Genomic DNA, 27,014 nt, shown 5'->3' with positions numbered 1-27,014 from the left:
GCTGGTGGAGCGGCACCGCTCGGCCTGGTGCTTCGGCTTCCTGGTGCTCGGCTACCTGCTCTACCTGGTCTTCGGCGCCGTGGTCTTCTCGTCGGTGGAGCTGCCCTACGAGGACCTGCTACGCCAGGAGCTGCGCAAGCTGAAGCGGCGCTTCCTGGAGGAGCACGAGTGCCTGTCGGAGCAGCAGCTCGAGCAGTTCCTGGGCCGCGTGCTGGAGGCCAGCAACTACGGCGTGTCGGTGCTCAGCAACGCCTCGGGCAACTGGAACTGGGACTTCACCTCCGCGCTCTTCTTCGCCAGCACCGTGCTCTCCACCACAGGTAGAGGCCCGCCGCCGCGCCCGCCGCCGCGGCCACTCTGGCCCCGTGCCCCGGCCCCCCAGCCCGCCTTCCCCCTGCCCCGGGCGCCCTGGCCGTCCCCCCCACCCCCCGGGCTCTCCAGCGGCGCTCACACCCCGCGGAGCCGGAAGCCGGCGCAGTGGTCACAGAACACGCCTTGGGTGTTGCCGCCCGTAACTCCTGGGGAGTGGTCGTCCCTAAAGCCTTCGGCCTGGGGGGCTAGAGGGGCTTCAAGGGCTGCGTCGCGTTTTTCGCGGTACCCTAAACCTGACTGTCCGGTAGGAATCTGGAGCATCCCGGCCGCCGGGCGGCGAGGCGAGGGGATGCTGGAAACTATCCACTGCTCCGAGTGCGCTCACCTTCCTCCTGATCCCATCCCGCAGGATCGAGGCTGCGCTGTAGGGTCACCTTCCGGAGGGTGCCCTCTCTTTTGGTGATGCATAGATTTCTTGGCTCCTGGCTATTTTGGGGGGCGGTTGTAGGGGTAGCCGAATGACATCACTCTGCTCTTCGCAGGTGACCTCTGTCTGAGCGGACAGGCGGATCCGGTTTCTTTTCAGAGTAGGAGGAAGGGTGAGGGAAGGAAGCATCCGATCGCCTCGGATCTGGCAAAATGGGGGCACCCTGATTCAGCAGTTTTTTCAACTTTAGGTGTGCGAGGCCACCCTTAAACTTCGCAGCGACACTTACCCCCGCACTACTCACCCCGCAGGACGCTCACGAATGGAGGAGCGTCCCCGGGTGAGGGCGGAGGCCGGCGCGTGCCCCAGGGCGCCCTTGCTGTGCCGGATTAGATGAATGAAGGCTGAATTTTCCCAGCGGCTGAGTGAGGCACACACACTTGGTTGGAGATATTTATAAATTGATACTTGAACCCTGGAAAGTATCTCAAAGAACCTTCAGCGAAGTCCCCTTTTTTATCCAGGAGATCAAATCTTTCAACAGTCCATATTGTCTTGAACAAGGTCACACACTTCCTAGTTACCAGGGTAGTCCTGGAATCTGGGGCCCGTGTGATCCCGGCTACGAATACTGGACCCGCCCCCACCCCAGGCCCACCTCCGGAGCAGGTGAATCAACTTTGTGTTGGAACAGTTCTTCCTTCACTCCACCCCCTCGGCACCTCCCAGGGTTTGTAATCCCCTTGGGCTAAACCCAGTTGATTGTTTTGGTAATAAGTGGTACTGAGTAATAGTACGCTTTACATATAGATCCTGTAAAACAATGATTTAGAAGTCTGGAGTGCATTACTAAACTGCAGTAAACAATTCCAGCTTGCACGGTGATATTCTAGAGACTATGTGAAACTTAGCGCTAAACAAGCCCTGCTGTCTTTTCAACTTTGCCAACACCAGTCTTTAGTTTTATTTTGACAAGGGCTGCTTCCATTGCCTTTATCGGGGTCCCATCCTCGGATCATTTAGAAGTCACCATGCTTTTCCTTTGCAGTACATTGGTTCTAAATTGAAAATCATTCATTCTCTGGAGCAGTGTTTCCATCTGGCTACAAAAGGTCTCCAACTGGGTCACAATGTTGAGTAAACATTGTGAAGAGTAATTATCACTTTTAGTGTTTTCTAAGTAATGGTATTTTAAAGACAGAACCCGATGGGAACAGTGTTATGAGGAAAAGAATGTGTTTGCTTTTTAAAGATTTTTTTTTTTTTTTTGAGACAGAGAGAACGAGAGAGAGAGCACATGAGAGGGGGGAGGGTCAGAGGGAGAAGCAGGTTCCTTGCTGAGCAGGGAGCCCGATGCGGGACTCGATCCAGGGACTCCAGGATCATGACCTGAGCCGAAGGCAGTCGCTCAACCAACTGAGCCACCCAGGCGCCCCAGAATGTGTTTGCTTTTACTGGGTGCGATTTTCCATGACTGACACAGCTCATGCCTAATCTCGTTATATTAAATTAAAGCCAATTAAATCTCAAAAATAGGAGTTTACATCTTGAATAGAGAGTTACTTCCCAGGTTCCCTCTCCTCCCTTTTTTAAAATTAGGAAAACTGCAGTTCCCGTTTAAAAAAAAGTGGTACTATTATTGGTATTCAGATTACATTGTAGTTCCCAAGAAAGGCTGTTTTAATGCAAAACAAGAGTTCACTTAGGAAATCAGTGCAAGGGGCACTTAAGGATACATTAGATAAAAAATGTGCTGCTCAGGTTTGTAAAGTCAGCAAATCAATGAATTCTTGTCATTGGTAGAATTGACTTTATTCATTCAAATAGAGTTCATTTAGAATTCTTGTCATTGGTAGAATTGACTTTATTCATTCAAATAGAGTTCCGTTAAGCTTCAGAATAATCTACATTTTTGTGTTGATCCAGGATCTGGCACATTTTGATGTCCCAGGTGGTATCAACACACTGGTGTGGTGGCAGGGGGTCAGACAGTTTGTCGAATGAAGCCAGTCTGCTTCATTACTAGAAAAATGTTTTCTGGAAAAATACCAGACAACTTGAAGTGGAATTGTGGTTCATGCTTCTCTTTCAGGGAGATATAAGGCATGCTGTGGTTTTGTTTGTTTAACTCTTCTAGCACTGTCGATGGCAGTCACTGAGCTAATTGCCCCCCCAGTCTATCAGTACAGTCAGCCCTGGCTTGTCCAGAGCCGTAACGGTGGGCATCACAAAGTTGCTGTTCTTGGTAGAAATCACTATAACACAGGAACACGAATGGGCTTATGGCAGAAAGTTCTCATCTCAGAGAGTACAAGCTCTTATTTCTGTGAGGAACTGGTAAAGTCTTCAGGGTCTCTTTAGAAGAAGACTTAGGCTGGTGATGCAGGGATGTTGTCTTCAGTCTCTGCTCAGCCAAGGACTCTGAATTATTTCAAACAACCAAACATCTCTTTACTTCTCTTGGATTAAAAAAAGATACAGCAGCACCTATGAGGGAACTGTATGGAGATGGAAGGAGAAAGTGTGGTACCCTTTTACCTTTCCAGAGGGAAGGGCTGTATAAAAGCAAAAGGAAGGGCGCCTGGGTGGCTCAGTCCTTAAGCGTCTGCCTTCGGCTCAGGTCACAATCCCAGGGTCCTGGGATCGAGCCCCGCATCGGGCTCCCTGCTCAGCAGGAAGCCTGCTTCTCCCTCTCCCACTCCCCCTTCTTGTGTTCCCTCTCTGGCTGTCTCTCTCTCTGTCAAATAAATAAATAAAATCTTAAAAAAAAAAAAAAGCAAAGGGAGGCGTTATAGACTGAGGTTATTTCCCATATAACTTTGATTCTCTGATTTTTATTTATTTTTTTAACATATAATGTATTATTTGTTTCAGAGGTACATGTTTGTGATTCATCAGTCTTACACAATTCACAGCACTCACCATAGCACATACCCTCCCCAGTGTCCATCACCCAGCCATCCCATCCCTCCTACCCACCTCCACTCCAACAACCCTCAGTTTATTTCTTGAGATTAAGAGCCTCTTATGGTTTGCCTCCCTCTCTGGTTTCGTCTTGTTTCATTTTTCCCTCCCTTCCCCTATGATCCTCTGTCTTGTTTCTCAAATTCTACATATCAATACCGTGATTTTTTTTTTTTTTCCAAGAATGAAGGAACATCTAGGTGACGCTTGGGAAGTAAGAAAGAATTAGGAACAATTTGTCATGTCCGTGTACTGTAAGTTTGCTTCTTTATTCATCCCCCTAAGCAGGGTTCTATCATGCTGATGTTTGGTAAAAATACAGTTTTGTGTGCAGGAGACTCTCAGGCCGCCACTTCCTTTTGCTATGTTGTAAATAGGGGTCCAGGTGATAGCTCGGTCCGGTTGCTGTCAGCTTGGTGCCTTTTATCAGGATGCTGCCTTGTCCTTTTTTACGAAGAGAGGTTTTAGAACTCTTTATTTAAAGTGCTCAGAGGGGCGTCTGGGTGGCTTAGCTGGTTAAGTGTCCAATTCTTGATCTCAGCTCCGGTCTTGATCTCAAGGTCGTGAGTTCAAGCCCTGCGTGCCCCACACTGGGCTCCGTGCAGGGTGTAGAGCCTACTTAAAAAATAAATAAAAATAAAGTGCTCAGAAAAGGAACTTAATTGGGCTTGTTTTGCAGTGGCCTTTGATTCAGTCAGGCAGGGAACTGCTACAGCATTGGCTGTTGTCAGGAAGAGAAGGTGGGAGAAGGAGATGGGGGTGCCAGGTTGACCCTGAGTTTTCAAACGGTTTTAGTAGGAGAAACGGGTTATTGTTCACAAGTACGTATTGAGCTTTCGGAAGCTAATAGCAGTGAGCAAATGATGGCTTCTGGGCCAAACCTGACCCACCACCTGTGCCTGTCTGGCCCCAGCCAAGAATGGGATTCGCATTTTCAGATGTCTGAAAAGAAGTCAAAAGAAAAGGATGCCTGGGTGGCTCAGTCGGTTAAGGGTCTGCCTTCAGCTCAGGTCATGATCCCAGGGTCCTGGGATGGAGTCCCACATGGGGCTCCTTGCTCAGCAGGGAGTCTGCCTCTCCCACTGCCCCTCCTCCCTGCTCATGCACGCTGTCTCTCAAATAAATAAATAAAATCTTTTTAAAAAAGAGAAAGAAATCAAAGAAAAGTAATATTTCCGGATGCATGAGAGGTTTACGAAATTCACCAGATTTCAGTGTCCATAAAAGCTTCATGTCTGTATACAGCCCTTTGTTTTTGTGCCATTTCTGCCTGCTGCCCAGCCAGAATGGCAGAGTTGAGTCTCTGTGACAGAAACCGCGTGTGTCCACAGAACCTAAACATTTTGCTGCTTGGCCTTTTGCAGAAAAAGTTTGCCGAACCCCACTTTTCAGATGAGACCTGGAAGGAACTTGGAGTCAGGGGTGCTAAGTTCTGTACTTGCGTTTGGAAAACTTTTTCTATACGACAGTTTAGCATCTGAGACTTCCTTGTGCTGTTTGTTTGTTTGTTTTTTTCCCAGTGGTATGCAGCATTTAAATTAGTTGCTACCATCCCAAACACTTCCAGAGCAAATGACTGTTTATCATAGGATGTCACTATCTTCTGGTCAAATTTATGACACTGCCTCTTTTTTTTTTTTTTTTTTTAATGCTGACAAAGCCACACCTCACATTAGAATTGCCTCATCTAAGGTCGGTGGCAAATGTTGTATTATATCTGGAACAGAAATGCCAAGGAGGAAAGAAATTCCGCCAGAAACAAACAAGCAAACTATCAGCTGAAAGAGATCTGAAATCCCATGTGCTGAGGTTTGCGCTCTTTATTCACAGGAGAGCTTTTGGTCTTGGTTTTGAGCCTCTATGTCTAGTTCTAACAAATTTAATTATCTGGTTTTGAACAGCCTAACAGATTAAAGAAGGAAAGGCACCAGCTATGGGCAAGCCTAAAGGAAAGGTCACATCCCTAGTAAACTAACACAGAAGTACTGTTTTGTGTAGGGTTTTTTTGTTGTTGTTGTTGCACTAAAACAAACAAACAAAAACAAATATAGGAGCACAAGAAACAGAATTTTTTATTTTTTATTTTTTTAGATTTTATTTATTTGAGACAGAAAGGGAGAGAGAGAGCAGGAGTGCTGGGGAGGGGCACTGGCAGAGGGAGAAGCAGATCCCTGCTGAGCAAGGAGCCTGACATAGGGCTTGATCCCAGGACCCCAGGATCACGACCTGAGCTGAAGGCAGACGCTTAACCGAATGAGCCACCCAGCCACCCCAAGAAACAGAATTTTTATGTCTTTGCCATTGCAACCAACAACTTCATATGCACGAATAAGACATCATTATTTTAGAACACAGCAGAATAATTGATATCCCTGAATTATCAAGAATAATACTTCAGTATGCCTCTATTTAAGAAGGCAGAGAAACGTGTAATAAATCCTAGATACAGTTCCACCCAGTGATGGTCAGAGAGAGTATGCCCTAGTGCTTACTGTGTAGGCCCATCCCTGTCTATAAAACATCAGTTCTTTAGCATTTTGAAGGGTTTTTTTTTCCCCCAAAACTATAAATTTACTGTTATCTATGCCTATTTTATGACCCTTGTAACATTACTGTTGCCATTGTAAATGACAGTAACTCGGAAGAAATTATGCATTTGCTTTTATGACTTAAACTGTAAATCTTGTCAAGAATATAATTTTCTGTGGTCCCAGTAACCTAATGGGATATCTGGTGCCTCTCAGGACAAGTTGTTTTATGACACTGCTCCTTGGACTAGTCTTGGTGGGGAGAGCATCTGCTGTCCATAGTGCAGAAGAGGACTCTAAGCTTGGAGCATGTGAAATTGCTGGTGCTTTATTGCTTTGACCCATACGGCGATTTCACGTGGTTCAACTACCTACAAGTCGGTTTTGGGCACAGAGACTGTCTATATCCTACCCTTTCTTTGGCATAGAATTGCACTGTGCTAGATTTTATTCTCAAGAGACATCATTCGATCCCAACTGTAGCCAAATCCATGGGATACTGGAGTGTTTAACTTCTCTGCTGAGTTTGCCACGATCACCTTGTCTGTTACCGGTGGGAGATAAGGGTTGTCCCCTTATCAAAAAGCAGGCAACTTTGGGGGTATCCTCTAGGCTTCCGTGGTGCTTCTGTCTCCCAGACTCAGTTTGTGCTCTGACTTCTTTATTCATTCTGGGTGGATTCCTTGTCCTCAGAGTTGGTGGGCGCTCTCTGTGGCTGCAGGGCCATGCCCCTGACCCGAGGTCAAAATGAAGAATGGGGAGAAGGGGGATTTGGAGGCATAGATAGAGGAAGTACAGCTGAAAGGGCTGTGATTCTGTCCTTGGGCGTGAGTTAGACCAGCAGTCTCGTATTTTCTAGTTGTATTCATGTTTCCATTCTTGAATCTGTGAAACGTAATCAATTCTTATACCAAGAGATTAATTGGGCTGTGGTTGACATTGGCAGTGTTTCCTCACCGGCTACTGTCTGCCTGCTTCCCCCATCAGATTCTAACTGTTTGCATTGGCTACTCTGGCTAGGGTTGACTTGCTTTGTGAAACGAACACCTGCATTTGGAAGCCTGTGCGGCTTTAGTTGTTGGTACCTGGTGATGAGCTTTAGGCAGAAAGCTCCCCAGGGACTCAGTGACCCTGGTAATGTAAAGTCAATATGGGCATGGTTGGTGGGTGCAGAGCAGAGAAAAAAAAAAACATGCAGTAAAAAAAATGCTCGTTTTTTATTTCTCCGAGTGTGGTCAGTGGATTGCAGGTTAGAAGTAAGAATTAAAGTATAGATTTGTCGAATCGCTGTGTTGTACACCTGTTAGTAATGTAATGTTGTGAATGTTGTGTGTCAGCTGTAGTTCAACTAAAAAAAAAAAAAAGAAAGGAAAGAAAGAAAGAAGGGTTGGAGGCCTAATTAGAATGCATGTCCCTTGTTAATGCTTTAGGTGGCATGGGGACCCAAGTTAAGCTGTTTACTCAAGGTGACGCCTTAGCCCCCTCTCCATTCAGCTTTATGGAAGCCTCTTGAGATTTTTTTCAGGCTCTGGTTTGAGTCTGCAACACGGTCTGAGGGAGACCTTTGGTCCAAGCATGCACTGAGGAGGGGAGGGGAGGGGAGGGTGGAGAGATGCCTGTATCCCAGGGAAGAGTGCCGCCCTTGGGCATGCTGAGCTGGGCACCCACAGGCCCAGGAGCTGCACAGAAGTGGGCTCTGCTCCCTGTCTTCCCACACCCACACCCCCTTTGTTCCTGCTCTTTCTCCTCTGCCTGTGGGTCCCCATGACATCTTGTATACCACCTTATATTGGAATATTCCATTCTTCCTGTTACAGCACTTACCACCTTGGATGGAAATGATTTGTTTTCATGTCTGTCTCCCCGAAAGAGAGGTCTTGAGAATGAGCACTGTCTTGGCCTCATGTTGCATTCCTAGCACTCAGTAGGTCTTCAATAAGGGCAAAGGAAGCGACATTTTCTTCCCGTGTCCGAATCTATTTCCTCTTTTGTAAAAGGAGGAAATTTCTAAAGATGTTACTCATTTTCAAGAGACCTTAGATCTAATTTCATTGTCTTGATAAGGAAACAGGCCCACGTTGCTTCAGTAATTTCTGCAGGTATTTATGTAAAGACAGTTCTGAGTGCCTCGTATATCCTCAGTACATGTGGAAGGCCCTGAGTGATCTAAAGAGAGGAGAGAGGCGTGCATTCTTGAGCAAATATTTATTGAGCACTTAGGTTCACCAGGTACTTCTCCAGGCACTAAGGGATCTTGACTTCCTGGATGTCTGTCTAGTAGGAGGAAGGATATACGGTATTGATGACTAAGTGGGAGATAATCAAAGATATCTTGGTCTCTGCCCCGTGGTTCCTGGCATAGAGCTCCTAAAACCTTTGTAAGTTCCTGATGAGAAGGGCGCCTGGGTGGCTCAGTCGTTAAGCGTCTGTCTTCAGCTCAGGTCATGATCCCAGGGTCCTGGGATCGAGCCCCACATCGGGCTCTCTGCTCAGCAGGAAGCCTGCTTCTCCCTCTGCGACTCCCCCTGCTTGTGTTCCCTCTCTCGCTGTCTCTCTCTCTGTCAAATAAATAAAATTAAAAAAAAAAAAAAGTTCCTGTTGAGAGCGCCAGGAGAATCTTTTGTTCTCTAAGGCAGCTCAGCCTGTGCTCTGGGATGGGGGCTGGTCACCAGACAGACCAAGGTGTGATTAGAAGCTTGGAATTTTCAGCCCCACCTTCATCATCCACAGAGGGGAGAGGGGCTGGAAATGCAGTTAATCCTCTGTCCTGTCATCATGAGGAAGCCTCCATAAATATCCCAAAAGCAAGGGATTCGGGGATCTCCTAGGTGGTGAACACATCCACACTAGGAGGTGGACGTGCCCAAACTCCACAGGGACAGAACCTCCTGCACTTGGGACCCTCCCAACCTTGCCCTATGTACCTCTCTCCCTCTGGCTGTTCCTGAGTTACATCCTTTTATGATAAGCCAGTGATCTAGCAAACAGACTGTTTTCCTGAGCTCCGTGAGCTGCTCTAGCAAATTAATTGACCCCGAGGCAGGGATCGCGGGAACTCGGATTCACGGCTGCTAAGTCAGAAATATGCTGACCGCCCGGACTTGACAGGTGTCTCAAGTGGGCCAGTCTGGTGGGACTGAGCCCTTCACCTGTGGGATCTGATGCTGTCTCCAAGTAGACAGCGTCAGAATGGGGTTGAATTAAAGGGTGTCAGCTTACAGCTCTCTGGGGAACTGTTCTAGAACAGAGTCCCCGCATTGGAGGTGCGGCTTAGAAAGCCATCATGGCTGGCACTGAGTAAGTCAGCGAGTGACGAGGTCAAGGACAAGGGAAGGGGGCAGATGGGGTGGCATGTCCTTGGCCACCACAAAGCTTTGGGCTTTTCTCTGAATGAGGTGGAAAGCCCTGGGAGAGCCTGAGCGAAAGGGTAACGTGATCTGAATCTGATCTACCAGGTTCACTCAGGCTGGTGTCGGAGGGCAAGGGTGGAAGCCGAAGGCCCAAAGCGGAACATTTAACGATACCCCAGATGAGGCCTGTTGGGTGGCTTTTAGAGCAGGCGGTGGGAGTAGGTGGTGAGAGGTGGTCAGATTTCGGATACAAATGGATGGTGGAACCAACGGGATTTGCTGATGGACTGGGTATGAGGTGCTGGGAAGAGAATAATCAAGAATGACTCCAAGGTTTTTGGTCTGAGTCCCAGCTGGAGACAGAAGGCTAGGGTTAGGAGCAGGTTTTGGATGGAGGGTCTGGAGCTCAGTCGTGGGCCCATCAGACTTGAGGTCACCACTGAGTATTTGGGGTCCAAACGAGGCTGCACTCATGCTGATGTGGCCTCATGAGGGCCGGGCTTGTCCTGTAACAGCTGTGATGTCAAGTTTCATCCCGTGTGCCATTCACCTGACTGCAGAGTTGAAGAAAGCTTTTGAGGGGTGATTATCTGAACTTGGCCTTGAAAGAGAAATAGTGTGTCCATAGGTAGAGAAGAGGGAAAAGGTGTTCCAGATGGAGTAGGTGAATTCTCTGGGCCAAGTTGCCATTTGATAAATACATTTAACAGTAATTTAAAATACTTCAACTTCTAGGCTAAGAAAGAGTATCTGAACTGAATATTGTTTTCTAAATTAATATTACCTAAGTCTGTATGGAAAACTGGGGGGTGGGGGAGAAGGATTTGCTTCATTTTTTTTGTTTGATTTAACAACAGGGTATTTAGTATTTGACATAATAGTTCAATTTAAAATTTGCATTATATATAGTCCAAAGAATAACAATAAATAAATATCTTCAGTGCATTTTTTTAGGAGCAGCTAACATTAAAAAAATTACCAGGGAATCAACGTAGGTCTTTTCTGTTTTTAGGAAGTAAATAAGAAAAACATAATTTTTTTTTTCCCCACGAGGGATCCATCTAAGCATTTTAGGAGGTCGATCAGCTTCAAATAAACACATTTACAGTTTGTAACAGATGGTGAAATGATCATGTGACTCTACAAACCACCTGAGTAATTTTCATTTCTCCTACCTGGTTTTAAGTTTGCTAAATTACCATTTGAAATGATCCCATTTGAATAACATGGCTCCCAGCTACTCACTGATGATCGGAGGTGTGTGCCTTTCTGGTCCCAAATACCATATTTTTAATGTCGCCTGAGCCTGTGACCAACAGGAGGGAAAGCTGAATATTTGAAACCAGAACTGAAAGGTTAAAACGCTCTTGTAGCTAAAATTCTTTAAATGTTTGAACCCTGGTTACCAAGGCGTTCAATTATTTAGACTGTGGTTAGGGGGATTAAGTTAATTCTAGGCGCCCGGGAGGCTGTCCTCCCTCTGCCTCCCCGTCACAGGGCCCCACCGAGTTCTGAGCTGGGTGAGGAGACCCCGCGTCACGACCTACCTGCCCCCCAGGGCCAGACACGAGCCCCACCCACGGGCAGCCTGCACAGATGCACTGCTCTGCGGGAGGGGGCAGGAGGGGGCTGGAGGGGGCGGATGAGGCCCGCGCGCGTTCACACCCCCACACAGCAGGGAGGAGTCCTGCTGTGTGGACGAGCAATCTGTCATCTGCTAGGCTGGGCCCATGGTCCGCTCCCCCACCTCTGCAACCCTGCAATGCGTCTTAGGTTTAAAAATTGAACCAACAAAGGTGGAAAGAAAGAACAAAACTAAAATTACCAAAAAAAGGCCGAGTGCTGTTGGTTGGTAGTTTCTGAAACGTGACCTAAATCTACATTTGTTCTTCCAGCAACTCTGGCCGAACAACTATGATTTGTGAAGGTAATCAGAATGAGGCTGAAAAGACACATTTGCACCTGAACTTGCTCGTCCAGTTTCCCTCCTTCGTGTCACTCAGCTGCGTTCTGTGTGTTGATAGTCATCTCCTGCCTGGCAAGGCTGTGTCCCTTTACCCGGGGCTGGTGGGGCAGCAGTGTGTGTCCGGGGAGCTGCTTCTGCCATCCCGTGCTGTCCCCCCTCCGTGCCCCAGGCCCCCCCCCACAGCCTTCCGAGGGCAGGAATGGTGCAGAGCAGTGTCCCCTCATAACCGGGGGCAGGGATGGATTTTTCCTCAGGAGCCAGGGAATGCAGTTGTCAAGTACAATTGTCCTGCTATCAGACTGAATTAATATCGATAAGTACAGCCTGATGGAGTGAAAAGTGAGAATCGTGAATTCTTTTTTTAGGGGAATGTTTACTTTCTGATATACTGAACAACCCTACGTAGACTAAGTAAAATGTCACATAGAAATGTTTTTTCAGGGAACTTTAAGAAATAAGGCCCAACGGCATAGTGAAGGGTGGTGGACATAAGAGGTGCAAAAACATTGATCTGTGGCTTGGGGGGTCTGGGTTCTCTTCTGGCAAGTTGTTAGCAACACAAATTCAGTGATAAGGTCTCCAGGGTTCAGTTGTTTCATCTCGATTCCATGAAAGGGCTAAGAAGGATCCTCTTCGGGCTCTAAGCTTCTATGGTTCTAGTCTCTAGAAGGTTGACTTGCCTACCCTGTGCCCAACAGGTGGTGACACATTAAAAAACAAAACAAAACAAAACACATAAAGGGATAAGCCCTGACCTTGAAAAGTCTGCAGTCCAGGGCGGGGAGACTAAAATATCAAACTCATGGAGAGCTAACTGCTGAATTGAGTGGGGCTCTGGCAACAGCTATGGGATTTTGAGGGGGTGACCACTGTGGGCTGAAGTATGCAGGGAGGAGGGGACACAGGGCAAACAAGGAGCATGGGGGCACAGTTCGGTCGGGTGGTGCGGATGAAAGAGGACAGTTAAGGAAAGGGACATAATGCTCAGCACAGACAGAAGAGGAGTCTAGCCTGACCTCAGAGTGTGAGGATCCCAGCCTCACCAGGCCAAGAGCTACGTGTTGGCCAGTGGCAGCCAGGAGGCAGAAAGGGGGAGGCAGAGGGCTTCGACCATGGGAAGCAGAGTTTGCTCTTCACTCCGCAGGCAATAGGGAGCCATGTAGCTTCCCGAACTGCACCATGACAGACAATCTGGCTTGCAGCCTGGCTGGAAACAGGAAAAGCTGGAGTCGGGCGGCATGGCTCTGAGGCTTTGGCCATCACTCACATACAATGCACCTGGCTTGTGGAAGAGTGAGCAAGGAGAGGAGCAAGAACTGCCCAGAGGGCCCCCCGGGATGTGAAGGCAGAGTTGCAGGGATGGGGAGGGGAGAGCCATGGGAAGACCTCCCACAGCGGACGTAAATGGGACCTCCTGGGCCCTGGGGCACCGTGGGTGGGATAAAGGAGATTATCCTGAGCTGGCATAGCAAGACTTTCTCAGCGCAGACGCCAAGCCTCACCCTGAGGCCTGGGTGAGAAGCCAAGTTGTTGCTGTAAATAAGACTGTAAGGGCTTTCCAGGTGTGTATGTAGCAGGGGACACTGAAGGGAACCAGCCCCAGTTCTGTGCTCTTTCACCTCCTCACACATGCGTGGTCGGCCAGACCCCAGGCTTTCAGGTATGCCTCTGGGGACCACAGGGAGCTGTGGGGAGCTATGGGGAGCTGGGTCCTCCACCCCACAATCTCACGGATTCAGCCAGGAGATGATGAATAAGCCCTTGAGGCTGTATTATTAACGTGATTTGTAATTAGGATTTCAGTTTGTTACATTTCTAAATTGTTTGAGAAAGTTCTAGTAGAATACCCATTCCCTACATCATGTTCTTGCTGTTAATCTGCTTTAAGTAAATTCTTCTTTGACCTACTAAAATCCCTACTGTAGCCCACTTCCCGGGTGACCAAGCTGTAACTTAGTGAAGATGTTGTGGTAAAAAGAAACCCAGGTATTGTAAATATAGTTCTTTGCATTTTGTAATTGCTCAAGGTAATTTCTTAGTGCATGGGACCCAGGATAAGCATGTCTGGCTTCTCTTCAATCTCTCAGTATTTTTTTTTTTTTTTTTTTTTTTGCTTAAGGGTGTCCAGTATTCCAGGTCTGTTCTGACTTCATGGGGAAGCTGGGGTGAAAGAACTGTATGAGACTCATAAATGCTTTGAGGAAAGGGCACCACTTAGCGTAAATTCTTTTATTTTTTAATTGGAGGAGGGGCCAAGGGACAGGGAGAGAGAATCTTAAGTAGGCTCCACATGCACTGTGGAGCCCAACGTGGGGATTGATCTCACAACCCTGAGATCATGACCCAAGCTGAAATCAAGAGTTGGACACTTAACCGACTGAGCCACCCAGGCGCCCCTAGCGTAAATCCTTAAATTTATAATCTTACTTGCTTTCTCATCAGATGTGTTTTTTTTTTTTTAATTGCACACACGGTCATAACTGCAGTTTCCTTTTTTCCTTGTCACCTTATTTGAATGGTGTGGACTCAAGAACTAGGTTCCATATTGAACCCACATGTGCACAGGTAGTTCTTTTAGCCAAGGTTTATTGCCCAAAGGACCTGAGAGATGGACCAGTATATGGACATGTTTGACAAGCAAAGCAAAGTTGATCGTGTTTCTTAATCTCTTCAAAACCTGCCATGTAAGCTCTGAGCATCGGTTCTAGTAAATCTCGGGGTCGGACACGCCCCCCACTCCAAGGCTCCTGGGACACATGCACCCTCAGAGCCATAAAGAGCCCCATCGAAGACTGATAACGTAGCTGCTTGCGCAAGTGAGCTTTGGTATTTCTAAAAGATTTACTTGAAATATTTAGAGTAGGTTGATTATTCCTATAGTAATGTCACCCTTCCATTCTAACATGCTTTCTTGAAAAGGAAGACACCTGGCCCCAAGAATCAGGCATCATCCACAGTCTGTCTTATTTATATGTCTGGTTGGTAACTAGTAATTCTAATAGGCGTGATGGTTATTGACGATCAGCATGCTTCCCATTGCCACCAAATGGTGGGGTTCTGACAACATCGGGGTATGGCCACGAGAGTGAGCCCTCACTGGATAGCTAGTGTTTGGGTAGCTGTTGGGGGGAAAGGCTGAGAACCAGGACTCTAGGCACACAGTTTGATTAGGTCCGCCTCATTATGTTTCTCCTTCATGATAGGACTTTAAGCTCCACAGTTACCAGCTCAGAAGCAAAAAATAAAATAAGATAAAAAATAAAGTCTGGGGCGCCTGGGTGGCTCAGTCGTTAAGCGTCTGCCTTCGGCTCAGGTCATGATCCCAGGGTCCTGGGATCGAGTCCCACGTCGGGCTCCCTGCTCGGCAAGAAGCCTGCTTCTCCCTCTCCCATTCCCCCTGCTTGTGTTCCTGCTCTCGCTGTGTCTCTTTCTGTCAAATAAATAAATAAAATCTTTAAAAAATAAAAATAAAAAAAAAAAATAAAGTCTGACTGTGCCTACACCTTGAGGAGGTCCGTGAGCTCACCCTGAATTTAATTGATGTTCTCCTGGCTTGTATGCAGGGTGGTTTTGAAAGCCCTTCTCCCTTCTAAGAGTATGATCAAGTCACCCATCCTCACCTGTCTGCTCTGTGTGTCTTAAGAGGTGGCGTGTATTGGGGTACACAGTGAGACCATTTATTTGTTTTCAGGTGTTTCCAGCCCCCACTCATTTCTTCATCTGTGAGATGAGGCTGGGCTAGAATCTAGCTGTGTGTTCCTAAAGAAAGATCCTTGATGTTCTCACACATTGGGCTTTTTCCCATGTTCGCTCTCATTAAATTCCCATAAGGTCTACCTTTTCCCCAGCAGGTTGTGCCCCATTTCCCGTTAAATGGAGAGGTAGAGAGAGTTGTGCTTTCTAGAAGCTTTAGCAACGGAGACTGTCTTCTGGTTTGGCCCCCTTTGGTTGGGGCTGGAGGAACGGCTGCTCTGGACGCTACAGAGCCCTTGGCCCTAAAAGGCACCTGGGACCTCCCGCAGCACAAACCCGGCAGCGTCTGCCCAAGATGCTGTGACAGGAAGTCCCCCTGGTTCTCTGCTCCTGCGTGTGTACCGCTAGCTCGTTCCAGAAGGAAAACACAGCTTTGTGTTCTGCTCGGTGAGAAAATGACATTTGGCTGAAGAGCTTCTTAGCATCGGTTACTTGGTGCTCTGCCCACTCAGTTCCGGGAATGTTCTCCCGCTGCTGCCCAAAGGAATGATTCCTTTCACGGTGTGTTCTGCACAAATTCACGTTTACATGGACAGAGTTGCCTTGTTTTCTCCTTTTGTCCCCCCTAAACATATCAGCTCTGATTTGAAGCTAATAACATTTTGACATGCAAACAACCGAATTACCTGATGATATCACAGAGAATGTTGGATTAGTCATTTTGACCAGGTAGGAGGGTAAGGCCAGTTAATGGACAAGAGGCTTCAAGGGTGCATTTTTTCATAATGCTACCAGTACTGGATTTTTATCCTTTTTTTGAAGTCAGTGTAGACGCTGCTGCTGGCTCTCCTGGCAGTGGTTTGTCCCCTGCTTGCTGCTTGGACTTCACAAGGGGTCTGGTCCGTGATTCCAGTAATTACTACCATTAGCTGACCACATGCTGTGGGCCAGCCACTGGACATGCTTCTTTGTCCTTCACTTAATTGGGGGCCTCTGTTGTCCATGTGTCAATCTCAAGGTCACAGCCACTCTTTTCTGATTACCCTGGGTTTGTGCCCCTTCTCCCAGAAGGCGCCCCAGGTGCACTTCCTGGCCTGCGTCTCTGCTTGGTTTGCCTCCAGCATTTCTTCCTCATCAGGTTCCCTTGTAAGTCAGCTCTCAGAACTTAGTTCCCGGGGGCTGGGGGGGCGTGGGGTGGGCAGCATCTCATCTCTGAAACAGTCTTTTCCTCTAAAGACGGGAGCCAGGAGACTGTACTCTCTTTTCTCAGAAATGTTAAGAAAGCTGGCTTCCCAGCGTCTCGTGTCCACCTGCTCTGCGGCAGAGCTTCCTTGTGGGTCCCTGCAGAGGCTGGGTTAGCCGTTGTTAACTTTGGTTTGATTCCATACGTCATCTCAGTGAAAATGGTACTGATGAATGCATGAATTGTACGACAGTAGCAGTGAGGTCCTTGAGAAGCCGGGCTGGAGAGCATTACAGCAAATACTGGTTCATTCTGTGACCCTTAGAAATCTACCCTATATTCAACGGACTTGTCATTTGCATCCTCTGGCAGGTATGAAACAGTAAAAACATGTTAAAAAAAAAAAACTGACATTTTTAAGAAGAAAACTTCATTAGAGTATATATTTTAGGGCTCTTCCCCAGGGCATTTCCCTGTAGGTCAGTACATTAATAAAGCCAGATTAGCATAATTATACTTGGGAAACGTTGCTAGCCCATTTAAACCTCGTGTTTGTTTTTCTCAGGAATTCGAGAAATATTCTTGAATCTAAGAATACTTGACTTTATACGTTCCTTAAACCGCCAGTTTTGTAAGAGAGAATTTGGAGTCTATTTGATCTTTCTCTATAGAAGAATATATTGTGGAGCTAATTCGTCCAAAATCTTGAATAATACCCTGTAAAATAGTAAATTTACCTAGTGTTTAGAGACAGTCTGAAAACGAGACGAGTTTTGATAGTTTCCAGTGTCTAAAATTCCATGTTTTGTTTTTTGGGGGGATTTTTGGTTTGTTTTTGAGGCTTGGGGAGATGATTAGAAAGGAGGGGTACAAGAGGCACGTGATTGAATCATTAATGGTAGGCGCCAAGGGAAAACCATCGTGGCTTTTAGGAGGGGCTGGTGGGGTGGCGTGTTAGAATACTCATCTGTCCATAGCAAAACAGTAGTCCCATTTATACACTTACAGAGTCTCTTCTGGGTGCAAGACAACAGATGTTTGGCACTGACAATAATATAAGGAGGGGACAGAAAGAAATATACACTCCATAAGAATATTTACATTTCGATACCGCTTTGAAATTATTCAAGCTGCTCTCATTAACGTTACTTTCTTTGATTGTTTAAAACTTCCGAGTGTGGATAGCAGAGCAGACCTTCCTCAACTGGGTTTTACAGATGTGAAATTGACCAGAGAATGTGTCTTGTTTAACCAGAAACAGGAAGTGGCAGAATGCGGACTCAAGTCCAAATGCTATGACAGTCCTGGGAGGACTTTTGAGAGAGTTGAGGAGGTTTGGTGGCAGGGTATTCAGTAGAAGCAGGGCTCATGGGATTGTTATGGCCACGGCTGCCTGGCATATGGTGACCTTCACACTCTATGAGGTGCCTCGGGTTCCTCTCTGGTAAAAGGATCACCAGAAACCTCTACTGGGGCTGATGAACCTGTACTTACGCTTCCTTCAAATCGATTAATGAAAAGCTGAAGGAACATCAAGATCGTCATTTCCTGGGAGTACACAGATGCCTGATTACGGTTTTCACTTTGCCAGTGTGTCCTGCTCAGGCATCTGAATACGAAGTGGTCATTTCATCCAGATGGAACCCTTTAAATAGGAAGAAACAATTGTTTCCTTCCAAAGTTAAACTGACATATTTTCACCCTCATTGCTACTCAACGCTTCTGCCCCTTGGCCCAACTCCAAAAGAAGAAGGTGTACATGTAGGTAATCCTCTGGTCTAACCTGTCCTTTGTATAGGCCAGTGCATTAAGGTGGAATTATCTTGAGGTGGGGGGAGGGAACAGTAGGTGGAGCGCAGAGGATTTTTAGGACAGTGAAGTTACTCTGTATGATACTGTAATGATGGATGCGTGTGATTGTACATTTGTCCAGACCCATAGATCGTACAGCACCAAGAGTGAGCCCTAAGAGAAACTATGGGCTCTCTGTGATGATGATGTGTCATCGTAGGTCCATCAGTTTAATAGATGCATCACAGTGGAGGCTGTGGATGAGTGGGGGCAGGACGTGTATGGGAACTCTCTGTACCTTCTGCTCAATTTTGCTGTGAATCTAAAACTGCTCTAAAAAATAAAATCTTTTGGGTGCCTGGGTGGCTCAGATGGTTAAGCGTCTGCCTTCGGCTCAGGTCATGATCCCAGGGTCCTGGGATCAAGCCCCACATCTGACTCCTGGCTCGGCTGGGAGCCTGCTTCTCCCTCTCCCTCTCCCTCTGCCTCTCCTCTGCTCATGCTCTCTGTCTCTCTCTCTCTCTGTATCTCTCTGTGTCAAATGAATAAATAAAAAAAAAAACTTTAAATAAATAAAAGCTGACAGGTAAATACCCCCCCCCCTTTTTTTTTTTCTATTTCAGGAACCGTTTTAATATTGTTAATAGCAGTTATCAGCCTTTGAATGGAACAAAAAATATCTTTTCCATAGAAATGTTTTACATGTATTACATGTATATCGGCATAGGTGGGAGTAGCCCTGCGTACCCCTGAGGGTATGTTCAGCCTAGCATACTCAATAATTAGTGACATCTGACCAAAACAAAAGCCACATTATTGTTCATTCAAGCCGCAAATATACTCCTTGCCCAAAGGGAACCTGGCTCCAAGACCATCCCATTTTTGTTGCTTTTTGTACTTCTAAGTGGTTAAATAAAATGGGGATTTTAAGCCAGTAGAACATCACAGCTGTGTATATTTTATTTGAAATTTTGATACTTCTTCCCATGTGATCTGGTTAATAACATGTCAGTGAGGCCCCAAACCTAGTAACTGGGGTTTTTGTTAAAGATTAAGCTATGGATTTGATTTGATTTACTCTCTCATTCACTCATGCATTCTTTAATACTTGCATAAAAAAACCTTTTAGGGAGCACCTGGATGGCTCAGTCGTTAAGCATCTGCCTTAGGCTCAGGTCATGATCCCGGGGTGCTGGGATCGAACCCCATATTGGGCTCCCAGCTTATTTAACAGGCAGGAAGCCTGCTTCTCCCTCTCCCACTCCTTCTGCTTGTGTTCCCTCTCTCGCTGTGTCTCTCTCTGTCAAATAAATAAATAAAATCTTTAAAAAAAAGTAAATAAACCTTTCAGGCACCTATTTTGTGCCAGGCACATTTCTAGGCGCTGAAGAACATTAAGGAACAATGTAGACCACAATTCCCACCATGGAATATACTTCCTAGAAGGGAAGAATGACAGTATTATCAATATAAGTAAATAAAATACATGCTAGGGAAAAAAATAAAACAGGGAAGGGTGAGAGGTAAGGTTTGAATTTGAGGGGATCATGGATATTTTCATAAGGTGGCTTGTGTAGGCTTCTCTGAGTTAGGCAGCTTTTGAATAAAGACCTGAAGTCAGTGAGTAAGCCAACCAAATGGATAGTTGAGGAAAGACCATTCCGGGCAGCAGGGACAGCATGTGCAAAGGCCCTGAGTCAGGAGTATGCCTATCGTGGAGCTCGGAGGCCAGTGTGACTGGAGCTGGGTGAACAGCAGGGTATAGTAGCTGATGAAGTTCGAGAGATGTGATGTGGGGGGTCATATCATGTAAGACCATATGGACTGTAATGAGGACTTTGGGTCTCATTGTGAGTGAGAGACTGAGCACCGCCAGAGGATTTGAAGCAGAAGTGTAATACAGTCTGACTTTTTTCCTAAGGTTGCTGTTCTTCTATTTGGGGAACAGAGTATAGGAGGCTGGACAGATCAGGGAGACCTGTTGGTAGACCGTGGTCTTCAGAGAGATTTCCATGGCTTAGACCATAAGCGTAGAGTGGGGGATGGTGAGAATCGGTCAGATTCCGGACATCTTCAATGGTAGAGTCAATACAGGATTTGCTAATGGATTAGACATAGGTGAAAGTGAGGAAACAAGACGAGAGAGCATAACCGTAGGGTTTTCGGCGTGAGCCACAGCGAGATGGAGGTGCCGAAGAGAGGACAAACCCAGAATTGCAGGTTGGGAGGTGGCGAAGGAGGCCCCGGAGCTCACCTGGGACGTGGTAAGTTTAGATGCCTGGGGGCGGGGTGGGGGGGGCAGCAGATGTGTGGGTCTGGGCAATGCAGCATAACAGGTCAGAAAGAGGAGGGATCGATTGAGAAGCCAGAGAGGCAGTTGGTGATGTCATGGGAAAGCCAGGTGAGCGCCATGGCCTGGAGGCCAAGCAGTCAGTAATGGAGACATTGGGACGCCTGGGTGGCTGAGTGAGTCAAGCATCTGCCTTCGGCTCAGGTCATGATCCCGGGGTCCTGGGATCGAGCCCCGTGTCAGGCTCCCTGCTCAGCGGGAAGCCTGCTTCTCCCTCTGCCTGCCGCTCCCCCTGCTTGTACTGTCTCTCTCTCTCTGACAAATAAATAAATAAAATCTTAAAAAGAAAATAATGGAGACGTTGCGAGGAGGCGTGCATGAGTGGTGTAATGCCACCGTTGGGTCAGCAGGTGAAGGCTAAGACCGCCGTGAAGATTTAGCAATGGCAAGGTCCTGGGTTGGTGGGGGTAAAAGCCCAATCTGAGTTAGATTCAAAAGAAAATGAGAGTGTCCTTAGGTAGGTGGGTGAGTACATAAGCTGTGGTCCATCCAGAATGGATGGATTTATTCACCACTGAAAAGAAATGCTCTACAAAGCCATGGAAAGACTTGGAGGAACCTTCATGTTGCTAAGTGAAAGAAGGCGGGCTCGAAAGGCTGCATAGTATATGATTCCAACTGTAACATTCTGGAAGAAGCAAAACTTATGGGAACAGTAAGAACAGCAGTTGCCAGGGGTTGGGGGGGTGTGAATGAGCAGAGCACAGAGGAGTTTTAGGGCAGTGAAACTAGTCTTCGTGACACTCCAGCGGTGCACACGTGTCATTATACATTTGTCTAAACCCATAGACCATACAGCACCCAGGGTGAACCCCAGTGTAAACAGCGGACACCCTGGGAGAGAATAATGTGTGGGTGTGGGTTCATCCACTGTCACAAATGTACTCCTCGGGCGGAGAGCGCTCCCAGCGGGGGAGGCTGTGCATGTGTGGGCAGGGAGTATATGGGAACTCTCTGTACCTTCTGCTCAGTTTTGCTGAGAAACTAAAACTACTCTAAAAAGTAAAGTCTATTAAAAAAAAGAGAGAGAAAGAGGTGATGATCTGAAGGCAGGAGGTCGATACTGGTTTCTAAGGAACAGAAAAATGGGGGTATCTGGGAGGGCAGTGGTGGATGGGAGAAGGGTCATACAAGGGTCTTATTTATATCGGACAGGAGAGTGCACAGCGTTTGTGGAGCGCGGGCAGACTTGCTGGCCTGTGTCCTGGGCTGGGTGAGTGGGTCTGGGACCTCATGCTCTTGGGGAGAGCTGGCCTCAGAAACCCAAGAGAAAGGCCGGGGGTCATTGTCACGGGCTGCAGAGATGGGCCAGTGCATGCTTGTGTGAGCTCTTTTCTGTGGGCTTCTGTTTTCTCAGTGAGAGGACAATGTCAGGAGAAGTGGAGACAAAAGGAGTTTGAACAATTCACCAATTTCCTTCCCCAGTTTTTCTGCCAGTCTCTCAGTTTTCACCATCATTTTCTTCCAAGCTAGCCTCTGAGCTCTTTCAGATCAAAATTTCCATCTGGCGGCGGGTGGGTTCTTCTTTTCTTTTCTTTCTTTCTTTCTTTTTTTTTTTTTATTATTTATTTTTGACAGAGAGAGACACAGAGAGAGAGGGAACACAAGCAGGGGGAGTGGGTGAGGGAGAAGCAGGCTTCCTGCGGAGCAAGGGTTCTTCTTTTCTTAAGCACAGAGTTACCACACTTTCAAGTGGGATCTTCCTGACTGTGGCGTGTTTCCCAGGGCCTGGCCAGTGATGAGATTTTCATCTGTATGAAACCTACGCCATAGGAATTCTGCTTTTTTATTTATTTATTTATTTTTTTAAGATTTTATTTATTTGTTTGACAGAGAGCGAGAGAGGGAACACAAGCAGGGGGAGTGGGAGAGGGAGTAGCAGGCTTCCCGCCGAGCAGGGAGCCCGATGTGGGGCTCCATCCCAGGACACTGGGATCATGACCTGAGCCGAAGGCAGATGCTTAAGGACTGAGCCACCCAGGCGCCTCAGGAATTCTGCTTTTTTAGAAGGTCATGGCCGGGCGCCGGGGTGGCTCAGATGGTTGAGCGTCTGCCTTTGGCTCCGGTCATGATCCCGGGGTCCTGGGATCGAGTCCCGCATCGGGCTCCCTGCTCGGCGGGGAGCCTGCTTCTCCCTCTGCCTCTGCCTCTCTCTCTCTCTGACTCTCATGAATAAATAAATAAATAAATAAATTTAAAAAAAAATAAAATAAATTAAAAAAAGAAGGTCATGGCCATTTGGGAGCCTCTGGATTCAAAGTAAATTCAATTCAGTTGTTTGAATTGAAACAGAAACTCATTTTACATTTTAAATGGTTCTATTTATTGGGCTGATTCAACATTTAAGGCCCCTAAGAGCAGAGATTCTCGACAGCTCTGGGGGAAGAGAGGGATATATAGTGTGAGTACTAAGTATTATATTTTAGATTTATTTATCATGCAAATTAATAGAAATTAATGCTTGACGGAATGTTCAGGAAAAACAAAAATCATAAAGGGTTATCCGCCCTCCCCTAACCGGAGAAGCCAGACTCTCTCCCATGATGGGTTTACTTTTTCCTTGTGTTGTTTATCCAAAGGGAGCATTGCTTTTAAAAGTTAGTATAGTACTGGTTTGGATATCCACTGCTGTTGGCTTACATGTCTTACGTAGTAAAACAAAGCCCATGGAGAGTCTGATTGAGGTGCTTTCACTGGGGGGGGGGGGGGAGGAGGGTGTGTGTGTGTGTGTGTGTGTTTGATGATCAGTTTCAAAAAACAAAAGAAAAGAAGTGACCAGCTCTAGAAATGATGGTTTAGCACACACGAGAATGTTTCCCTTTCCTTAGATGGGACCAAAGCACCGCAGAATAAACTCTCTTGTACAGCAGCTTCAGCCTCCTCGAAGGAGGGTCTCCTGACCGGCCCTTCTGTCTGGGCTGCCGGATGCCACAGGTGCGGGGCTGGGGGGACCCAGCTGGTGCAGCGCAGGACATGATGCATATACCAGGCCTGCAACCACGGGCTCGATGACTAAGTTGAGCCATGCTCGGTAGCGTTGTATGCCGGAAAGTAATATTTTTAGAAAGGGAGGAATTCACATGATTCCTCCAAGCAGCTTGTGCTTCCTACGTTTGGCTCGAAGGGGGAGTGTGTGTGTCCACAGAAGTGGCAGATAGGTTTTTCCTGCTACCCCAGGGTAACGGCCCACAAAACCAATGATACCAACTCACTGTTTGCGAAAGTAAACCATAAGCCCGATGATAATTAGTTGGCTCTGACCAAAAGTCTTCAGAAGACTTCTCCCCACATTTTTGCACCCACGTTTGTATTTATGCATGGCTTTTGGCTCCACAACTAGGCTCAGGTTCTGATGCACCAGGAGAAGAGGCGAATATACAGGATTTGAGCTGAATATACAGGATTTGAGTTTTGCATTCATGGGACCCTGAATCTGGACCAGATCAAAGAAGGGGCTAACCTGCCTCTTTCTCTCTTATGTGGAGCGTTTTTCACTACTCAGTTGACTCCTAATAATACATTCTTTTGCATTTTTTAAGATGCTCTTTTTCTGTTTCCAAATCTTTATTTTTCATAAGATGAGAGGAGCGTGGCTCTGGACCTGTTTCTTTGAAGAACCTGCAGCATCTAAAGCATCTAAAAGCCTTTGGCACATTATGGGTGTGTCCTAGAGACCTGAAGATCACAACCAACACAGTCGAACTCTATTCCTGCTTTTTGGGTGTAGATAGGAGAGGGATTGATCTTCCAACTTTATGTTACCTAGTGGAACCTCTCCCACAAGAGCTACCCTCCTTTTCACCACCAAACTTCCTGCTCACTTATCTGCCAAGAATCTTTAAAGTTAGAAGAATCTAATGTCTGACAAAGCATTGAACATTCTTTGTGTGTTTGGGTCGAATACTTGATACTCCTACCGAGGGAATCTGGAGACGGGTATCAGTGCTTTTTAAGCTGATCCAGTTTTTTTTAAAACCGCGGGCTATCAGTCATACATGAATTTGACATGGTGGTTTGTTCACATGTTTGCTTGGTTTCAGTTTGGGTTTTCGCTTTGTACTCCTGGATTTTATCCTGAAAACTCTTTTCTGCAAAGCAGTACCAAATGCAGATTCCTTCCTGCACATGGGCCAGGTTGGAACTCACCCGATCGTGATCCTCAGTTCTTGCTTTATGCCGTCGCTGACCTGGGGCTTTGGGGAATGAATGGAAAAGAGAAATTACAAATTAAGCATTTTTTGGGGAGCACTGCTATTACTTCAATATTCTTGTTTTTCCAGTGAGGATCTGCAAAGGGGACTTTGCAGATGCATCCAAAGAGAGATCTGAGTTGAGAATTCTCTTCTCCAAACAGAAAGACTGTAATCCCCCAACTGTGTGGGAAGCAACAGTGAGAAAAAGCCATATGATACTTGTATGAGGCATTAAACATTTTTGGTAACATTTAAATAAATTGGAAACTAGTTCTTTGATAAAATTTAACTTTTTTTTTTGCACCACTGGTAGATTTGAAAAGGCGTGGAAACACTTATAAGGAATAGCAATTGCACAGTATCAGTGTGGCTGTGGGCTTAACTCAGGCTGGTCTATCGCAGGCTGACCAGGCAAGGAATAAAGGAGTAATTGGCATTCGGACTCTTGGGAAGCCCAGCCTCGCTTTTTGACCTGGTGATTAGCTTGAATTCAGCAGACTCATTATCTTGCTAATTTCATCTCCATTGAAAGATAAAGCAGACATGGAAGTCATTAGTTATGGTAAAATGAATTGGCCTCAAAAATTACATTCTGATCATGTGAACTATTTCCCCATGATGGAAATCTGGTTACATTTTACGTATGTATTTTTAATCTCTTGGGGAGGTACCCCTGTACATTGTTCCAAAGGAGGTGGTTTTCTGGGAAAATGTTAAGAGTAAAGGTCAGGACTGTCTCGGGTCTGCCGGTAACAGCCTTTTAGGACTACTTTCCTCCTGGGCGAGCTCCTAGCCTTTCGTAGCTGTGTGAGCTTGCCACCTGCAAGCCTCTGTGCTGGGTTCCAGAGTTAGAGAAATAAGCTAAGAGCCCCAGGGATCAAGTATATCTTAAAGAAACATGTAAACTGATCATTATAATACAAGTCACTGTACCAATTAAGATTGCTTTCAGCTGTGGTCAACCAAAGTTCCAGTCTGGCCTGGGAGCAGTTGCCGGTGTTGGTCGAGCTGCTCAGCCTGGCTTGTCCCTTCATCCCAGGGGGCTTTCACCCTCATGCCAGCCCCTGAGAGTCACAGGATGGGCACCCAGCTCCAGGCATGCTGTCTGTAATAAAGACAGGAAGAAACAAAGCTTTCCCCGAACCAGCTTCCCTCCAGCGGACTCCCACTACTATCTCCCTAGCTGGAGCTATGTCAGGCGGTCAGCTCCTGGCTTCTGGGGTGGCGAGGAAAGGTGTGCAGCCCTGCCGACCTCTGGGTCCTGGGTGTCACCTGCTGTGGGAGCCCATGCAGGGACCGATGCCTGAGGGGCTTGGGGACAGGTCAGAGAGAGGTAAGGGAGCAGCGTGTGCAAAACCGCGCAAGTGTGAGGGGGCAGGGGGTGTCCCGAGAACATCCCCGCGTTCCCTTTGATCCAGCCCTGTGCCAGCAGGGGGCTGGACACGTGGGCATCAAGCATTCACCTGAGGGATCTGAATTTTATCCTTTTGCAGTGAGAGATGGCAGTGTGGGGGGATGGGCAGAGTAGGAGAAAAGCCAGCAGGGGCTCTTCGTACAGGGGATGGATGATAATAAAGGCCTCATCTAAGACATCACGGGGGTGATAGAGAAAAAGGAAGAAATTGGGGAAATTCTTCCAAAGTCAGTGGCTCTTGGGGTCCACTCGAATGTTAGGGGGGAGGCCTAAAGAGTTGGGGATTACTGTCAGGCAGCTGGTGGGTGGGCAGGGGAGCTGTTCTCTAACCTGGGGAGTGCAGGTGCGGGAGCTGGCCGGTCCGTCTGGATGCTGGGTTAGAGGTAGCTGTGGTCCGTGGCTAGGTGGGTGGGAATGGAGGGCTGGGTTTGATGAGAGAGGTGGGGGCTTGGAGTATATATGGATCCGGGGCTTGGAGTATATATGGATCTGGGACTTTGGGTGGGGGGGGCGGGGGGGGTGCATGTAAGTATTAGCTGAAATTAAATGGCTGGTTGGGAGTTTGGGGGGTGAGAGAATGGCCCACTCACCGCACGCTGACTGGAAATCATGTCTCAGTTTTACTTTTCCTTCCATCGTGCACCATTTTCTCTGACGAGCTCCTATTTTTAGCACTTTTCACTTTAAACGCTGTGCTTCCTCTCTTGCTGGGCTTCGCTTTCCTGATCTTATCCTCAGACAGTGATACCAGTTGAGGGGTGAATGGAGACCTGGATTTCTTAAATGGGTGTGGGCTGCCCACCCCGCTGGGTCTTAGATCAGGTAGGCAGGAGTAGCTAAAAT

At 47.0% G+C, this 27,014-nt stretch overlaps 1 protein-coding gene across 1 annotated transcript in view; it reads left to right on the top strand.

Annotated features, from left to right (window-relative positions):
- Positions 1-27,014, top strand: part of KCNK1 (potassium two pore domain channel subfamily K member 1) — a 51,914-nt gene that overhangs the window by 4,850 nt on the left and 20,050 nt on the right. Inside the window, exon 3 of the mRNA XM_021696145.2 lies at positions 1-320. Coding sequence (XP_021551820.2) covers positions 1-320 — 320 coding nt within the window. The remainder of the gene's footprint in view (positions 321-27,014) is intronic.

The sequence above is a fragment of the Neomonachus schauinslandi genome, chromosome 6, assembly GCF_002201575.2.
Source record: "Neomonachus schauinslandi chromosome 6, ASM220157v2, whole genome shotgun sequence".
Taxonomy (NCBI): Eukaryota; Metazoa; Chordata; class Mammalia; order Carnivora; family Phocidae; genus Neomonachus; species Neomonachus schauinslandi.
Note: the sequence above shows the minus strand (reverse complement) of the source record. Positions and strands in the feature narration are given on the sequence as shown.